This window comes from Helianthus annuus, chromosome 6 (genome assembly GCF_002127325.2).
Source record: "Helianthus annuus cultivar XRQ/B chromosome 6, HanXRQr2.0-SUNRISE, whole genome shotgun sequence".
Taxonomy (NCBI): domain Eukaryota; kingdom Viridiplantae; phylum Streptophyta; class Magnoliopsida; order Asterales; family Asteraceae; genus Helianthus; species Helianthus annuus.
This window is the reverse complement of record NC_035438.2, coordinates 103,074,367-103,082,048: the sequence shown is the minus strand read 5'-3', so window position 1 is coordinate 103,082,048 and position 7,682 is coordinate 103,074,367. Positions and strand designations below refer to the sequence as shown.

The following is a 7,682-nucleotide window of genomic DNA, read 5'->3' as shown; positions in this document are numbered from 1 at the left end:
ACACGTATCCTTCGTGTGACCGTTCTTTCCACATGACTCGCACTTTCTTAGTCTGCACTGACCAGAATGATGGCGCTGGCACGTATCACACTTGGGCAGCGTACCCATGTGACCCTTTCCTTTGTTTTCAACACCGGTTGCAGCCCTGGCCGGTGTGCTTGATTCACCCTTCTTGTTCACATTACTGGTACCTTGCTTGAAGTTTGAAAAATTCCTTTTGTTTTCACCAGACGACTCCACATGAGTCTCTTTCTTCTTCTGCTCAGTAACTGAAAACTTGTTCAATCGAATAGCTTCCTCAGTAAGAGCCACACTGAGATCTATGGCTTCTGTGATGGTTGCAGGCTTGGACGTAGTAACCATACTCATGATCTGAGGTGCCAATCCCCAGATGAAGCGCTCAACACGTTTGAACTCAGGCGTGACCATGTACGGCACTACATGGGACAAATCATGAAATCTCTGAACATATTCTGCAATCTTGGGACCTTCCATTCTTTGGTGCCAGAACTCAGTCTCTAACTTCTGTATTTCAGCACGCGAACAATACTTCCTTCTCATGAGCTCCTTCAGCTCATTCCATGATAACGCATAAGCAGCAGCTTCACCTAACGTTTGCACTTGCAGATTCCTCCACGATAGGGCTCCATCCAGAAACAGCCCTGAGATGTAGGTCACTTGTTGCTCAGGAGCACACTTGCTCATTCTAAGGACAGATTCTGTCTTTTCAGCCCACCTAACAAACGCAACAGCACCTCCTGTGCCGTCGAAATTCACGGGCTTGCAATCGAGAAATTGCTTGTAAGTGCACCCTGCACATATGTTAGAATTTACAAATGGTACTAGCGAACGTGCTATAAATATCCAGATGTATCATAGTATATCTCAAACGATTTAACATTACCATTGGGTGGATTGTTATTGACGTTGTTGTTTGAGACATTTCCACTCGTCTCTGCATGAGAGGCAGCGTATTGTGCGATAGCTGCGGCAATGATCCCTTGGAGTTCTGCCTCAGTAGTGGGCATGCGTGGGTCACGTCTTGGAGGCATCTTCTAAAAGGGTGATCATATTGGTCAGGTCATAGTAAGTAAATAGTATGCGTATGTAATAACATTCATCAAGCACATAACATCTCATGTTATAAAGTTAAAACAAATAATCCAACAATGCATATAATGAGAATACTACGATTGAGCTATCATAAAATCAAGACCACAATACAATGTTTACAAGTTTTATAACTGTATCGTACATCAAAAGTGACTAAGGGCCACATCGCCCTTGTCTGAACTATCTAGTCATCTACAACAACCATAAACTAAATATCAGAAGTCATGACATCAAAATGCGGTCTTCAAGATGCTGTATAGTCGGCACAATCGCGGTCTTCTCACCAAAAGCCTACCTGCATCAAACCAAAATGCCTATGCTGATGGCGGAGGAGGAGGAGGAGGAAAATGAGAGAAAAGCAAGCGACGCATGTGTAACTAGTCCTCCTCTAAGGCACGACAGACGCGCAGCAAATATGCAATCTGCTGCTCAGATGTCAAGAAACGAACGTCTGAATCAGGGGAAAGCGGACGAGGAGTGTGTGGTGCTGCAAAGGGGGTCTGACAATGGCAAGGTGGTCGTGGAGCTCTCTCCAACTTCTGAATACGACGTGTCAATGCATCCTGCTGCATCATCAAGGATGTAAGTATGTCCTCCGTAGTGTACCCAATATGGTACGGGTGGTACGGATCAGACAATGGCATGATAGGTGGCGTAGTCCATATAAATGGCTCGCTCGATGGTATGAAAGATGGTGCAGTAGGTGGTGCAACATGAGGAAACTGAGATGTGAACGGTAAAGATGATGACAGTACGGGTGGAACAGAAACAGGCGGCTGCCTCGATGAGCCCTCTCCAGGACGAGGTGGTGGTATGTCCTGGAGGAACGTAATGGGAAGATCAGTGCGATGGGCGTCTGTGGTGTGTGGGGGAAACAATGGAATATCAGTGGGTGCAGCAACAGGTGCTACTGGAGGAGTGACAGGTAGCACAAACGGTGGGTAATCGTCATCGTCATCGATCCACCCGTTGTGGGTGTCGGCATAACGAGGATCTATGTATGCGGCGAAAGGTGCACGGTCGACCAATATCGGCATGGGATCAGGTAATGGTGCATCAACAACAGGATCATCCACCAATGGTGGAACAACAACGGGAAGATCAGCAATGGGTATATCATCAACAAGAGGTGCAATGGCTGGTGCATCATCAAGAACGGGGTCATGGTCAACAACAGGCTCTGGGGCCATGACGGGCTCGGGGTCAACAAGATCCATATCAAAATCAGCAGGGATGTCAAACAAAGGATCAATAGGAGCTACGGGCGCCTCTAAGGGTTGGTCCATGTGAATAAACTCGATATCATGGTCAGGATCGAAGTCAGGGGGAAAACTGGATCAAAATCATCATCGACCTCATGGTCAAACTCGAACTCGTGTGACGGACTAGGTGCAGCTGACATCGCCATGTCGGGGTCGGCGTCAGAAGAGTGATGCTGCACTCCCTGTTCGTGCAAAGACGCAGATGCCACAGACTCCAACGAATCTGGGACATGTGAACCAACAGGAAGCTCCTCTACAAGTGCCTCAGTAATGGGAAGGATAACATCAGCATCGATCGGGGCCCCGCCCTCATAGTCGTCCTCAGGCGGACCCTCCTCGAACAGATCAATGTCGTCATCAGAAACGACATCGAGTGGCACATCGACCACAGGGAAAGCAGCAAGCGGAACGAGAGCAGGGATCACCACAAGAGGTAAATCCCCAGCAGGAATGCCATCAGCAGACTGTATCTGAACTCCGATGTCTGGCAGCGCGAAGGGCTGAAAATCGTCATCATCTGTACTCGTGGTGTCTGAGGTGTATACGTCTCCCTCTGATGGTATCTCGTCATCTAACTCAACTGCCATGGGGTCTACTGTGTCTGATACTCCTGTGTCTGAAGATGAAACCATGGTGTCTGTAACACAATCACATATATGCACAAATATCAACATGAAATCAAATAAACATGTAAGTCACAATAAACAAGTAATCCTCCTAGTTTCTCTAGACCACTCTCCCAGTCTCTCAGACTGAACTCCCTAGCCTCTCAGACTAACTCCCTGGTCTCTAAGACCATCCTCCCAGTCTCTAAGACTAAACCTCCCCAATCTCTAAGATTGAACCCTTCAGTCTCTAAGACCGAACCTCCCCAGCCTCTAAGGCTGAACCTCCCTCAGTCTCTAAGACTGAACTCCCTCAGTCTCTAAGACTGAAATATAATTTTTGAAAAAGTGTATTTGTGCCTTTTATTTTTAAAAATGTTTTGTATCCTGGATCTGGACGTTTTAGTGTATGCAATGTAAAAATGTTTTCGTGAGAGCCCTAGTGATCATAGTCTAGACTCGAGAAAGAATCCTAGTTCGCTATGATCGATGCTCTAATACCAAGCTGTCACACCCTGGATTTTGCGGAAGCGTGGGTTTATTTGGTGTGACTTCTTAATACCATAGCAATTATCATAACAATGCTATATGAAAATAAAACACATGATGTTCATCCATTCATTAAGTTTTAAAAGTTACCATGACAACATTGTTTTAAAAAGTTGACACATAAAACCAAATACAACCATGACATAATTAAAAACATGTCCATACGACATAACAAAAGACTTGACTAGAAATACGGTTTAAGACTTGTAACCCGTCCAGGCAAGGGTCACACTTCCTAAACCCGGATGACATCATTATTCCCTACGCAGCTTGACGTGATTGCATACCTTGCCAGATCCACTAATTTCCTGAAATACATGTAGTTTGAAAAAAATCAACAAAAGTTGAGTGAGTTCATGTAAAAGTGAGTATGCATAAACCTTTCATGTATAAATAAAAGTTCCTGGTATGTAGCAATAAGGAAAAAAAAAAGAGATCTCCAATGGGTTGCAAAGCCACTGGTATGTGTGAGAAAGTGCAGGGAAACTCAAACCTAGTAAATCTGTTACCGGGCTTCGGCTGGAAGACACAATCACCTCTATGGGCCGCCCCGGCCTCACGGGTGTGGGCTTGCTACACCCAAATAGATCTATCACTCTTGTGTCCCTCGGTCCTAACAACGAGGATTAATGGCCTCAAGTGTTGTACCCACCCCTCACATGATCTAGTAGTATAAACCCTCCCTACGCTAACCATACCATGTAATAAATGTTTGTAATAATTGTCGCATGTATTTCACCCCCGAAGTATAAAACTGAAAACAGTAAAGAGAAAAGGGGGACATGAACTCACAGAAGTGCGTATCCTGTAACGTCAATCTCAAACTCGAACTGCTGCGTGATGACCTAGACGTACTAATGTCTATTAGACGGATGGGCCGTGCCTTGGCTTAGGGTTTAACGTTTTTGGAAAAATAGTTAGGCAACTATTTCGTATTCACACTTCTTAATTATTTTATAAGTGTATTTCCTTCCCAAGGATGGGGTTATTTATACATGTACGCTTTATAATTCCGAAAAATATATTTTAAGTCCCACTTAGAAAATATATTTTAATCACTTGTCTAAAACATTTTAATTCAAAATATATATATTTTTCCCAAAAATATTATATTTTACCTCATACATTTTCCAAAATAATACTTTATCAAAATATACGTATGAGTGTATTTTCCGAAACATACATAAGTTACGTTTTAGCGTGTCGCAAAGCAACAATAGTTGTGTAACTTAAATATTTATTTTGTGAGAGCGTTGGTATTATTTTGGAGTCGTAATTTCATGGTATTTTCAAGTTATATTATTTTTACCCTAAAAATAATATATCTAGTGTACAGAATAACAAACAATCACACAAGCGTCTTATTATAAATATATATTCTAAATATATATTTATCAAATTTTATTTACGAAAATCCACCTCCGGTACTTGGTAATTTTTGAAATAAAAATGATGGCGAAGCTTATTTAGAAAAATAAAGTTAAAAATATATTTATAAATTCTTGTTAGAAAAATATTTCTAAGTGTTGAAATTCTAGAAAAATTTCACCAGAGTTTCCTTTGTAAATGGAGGCGTCCATGCTTACTAGCATATCATTTTCTTTTGTAAAATCATTCAATCAATCATCGTTCAACAATATACAATTTCTAATCACCAATCATGACAAAAATAAGCATAAATCATAAGCTTATGAACTTGAAGTATTTATTAAAGCAAGTAGTAACTTACTAGCATAATTAGTGAGTCTTGTTACCTTTAAAAATGTGTTTAGTTTCTTAAAAACTGTATTTTTAAAGGATTCGAACATTTACAACTTCTAGTCATGATTTCTAAAAATATTTCTTTGTGAAATTTCTTTTTACACAAGTGTTTCCACACTTGTTTACCCACTAAAAATATGATTAGTTTATGTTTTTTTTTTTGAATAGTAACTTTCATTAAACCAACAAAGCCAACCCAAAACGGGTCGACCCAAAACGAAACCACATTACATATTTACAAAAGAGCACCACTCCCCCAATCTAACCCTTTATGTTTAGATCTATTTACAAACCAAAGAAAGCCCAACGATTTTACTTCACTAATAATGTTCTCTATCTCAACCGCCGTGTTGGAAAACTTAACGTTATTTCTAGCTCTCCACAAGCTCCAACACCCGATCAAAATAATACCCTTTACCGCCTCCATTTTTCTCTCCGAACCCCGAATGTCTCTATGAATACCAAGAAGATCTTTAGGCGAGAAAGCAAAAATATCAGGAATCTTGCACCAAGAACTAATTCCATTCCACACAATGGCTGCCACTCTGCAAGCTGTGAAGACATGGTCCGTAGACTCTTCCTCATTCGAGCATAGAGGACACAAAGTGTTGTCGATATGCACATTCCTTCTGACGAGAGCTTCAGCCGTAGGGAGTCTATATAAATCCATCCTCCAAGCGTGTATATTTACCTTAGCTGGAACCCATTTACACCAACTAAAAACAGCATCTTCGTGACCCTCGGCTACACTGCCTTCGACTTCCGAACTCAGCAGCCTCTTTACTCATATCTTAACAAAACTCATATCTTTCACTTGGTTCTTTCGAAAAACCACTCATAGATCTTTAGATCTACAAGTTTACATCCCATTTTGATCTTTATTTTTCAAGAAACATGTATGTAATCAAGTTCATAGCTTATGTGTGGATGATTTCATCATCCACAACATTTTTAACCTTCACATCTTGCTAGTTCATGTCTTTAAACATGATCTAGCAAGTCTATGTGATGAACCATATCATTCTATCTAACAAACAACATTCAACAAGCATAACAACATAAGAACAACATGATTTTATCTTCATTTTATCACTACTTCATCACTAGTTAGTTTATACTTCAAGACTTTGATTATGTTCTTAGAGTTTCTTAATTTTTCACCATCCTTTTCACTATTAGCCAACAAAAATATGAACAAGATGAAGATCTAAGGCACTTACTACTAGCACAAGGCTAGGGGAGTTTCAAAGCGTAAAAATGATGGATAAAAGAAAACTAGAGCGGTCCTTGAGCTTCCGAACACACCAAGCTTAGTTGTAGGGTCTCTTACACCTTTGGGTATGTATGGATTGCTTGAAGGAAGCTTGAAGGTGGTGGTATGGTGGTGTGGTGGTGGCGGCCGAACCAAAGAGAAGGAGGAAGAGAGAAGTGTATGAAGTTTGATGTTTGGTGAAGTGAGAAGATGGTTAACTCTTGTGTTTATTTATAATCCAACTTCCATCTTTAACCATCATACATTATGTTTCATTAACCAACAACATTTGAATAAAATATTGAAAAGAAGACAATGGGTGGGTCACCCTATGGTGACCGTCGCCCAAGGGGGGGGGGTATGGGGTTGGGTTGTAATGTTGGTTACTAATTCTAGTTAGAATGTAAAGGTTAAATTTGTATGTTAAGGTGTGTTGTTAATTATATAGTGTGTTAGGGTGTTCGGGGACCCTAACTAGCTCAGAAAAGTAAAAACAATGTGTTTGGCAATATTTTTGTGTTTCGGGTAAAGTCCGGTTGTTTGGTTGGGTGTTGTTCCGTTAAAGTGCTAAATTAATCCACAAATTGTCTTTTATATTACTTTTAGTGACACATTTAATTCCCAACATTTTGGAAAGTATCTAGGACTATTTTGCCAAGTTTTTGCGCTTTACTAGCATTATTAAATGCTGAATTTTGGTTATTTAGTGCAGAATTCTGCATTTAAAGTGTGTTTTAGGCACTTCCGGGCACTATAACTATCACCTAGTGACGCAGTTTTATGGTCCTCACCTCCCTACACTTCCTACTAGTGTAGTGTTCTATCTCTGGCTCATACTGGCCTCAAAAACATTGTCTGTCTAGGTGCTGGCATTGTCAGCATGTTTTCTGGGTTATCCGCTCACTGTGCTAACTGTGCATCAAGTTTGTCACTATTGTTTGTGTGTAATAAATGGAGTGACAGTAATAAATATGATGCATATGTATGTATGTATCAGAAAACAGAAAGTAGTTTAATCAAAGTTGTAATCAAGCACAGTCATTAAGCACAAATTAAATATTAATTAATTGTACGGATACCTGGAATTGTGAGGGTTGTCACAATGGACACCTCCGTTTACAAAGGAAACTATGGCGAAAT

General features: G+C 40.6%; 1 protein-coding gene across 1 annotated transcript; it reads right to left on the bottom strand.

Annotated features, from left to right (window-relative positions):
* Positions 1–1,490: 1,490 nt before the first annotated feature.
* LOC110866589 (proline-rich receptor-like protein kinase PERK9) lies at positions 1,491–2,330 on the bottom strand. The gene has a single exon (XM_022115732.2). The coding sequence runs from the start codon at positions 2,328–2,330 to the stop codon at positions 1,491–1,493; it is 840 nt and encodes a 279-aa protein (XP_021971424.2).
* Between the last annotated feature and the right edge of the window lie 5,352 nt (positions 2,331–7,682).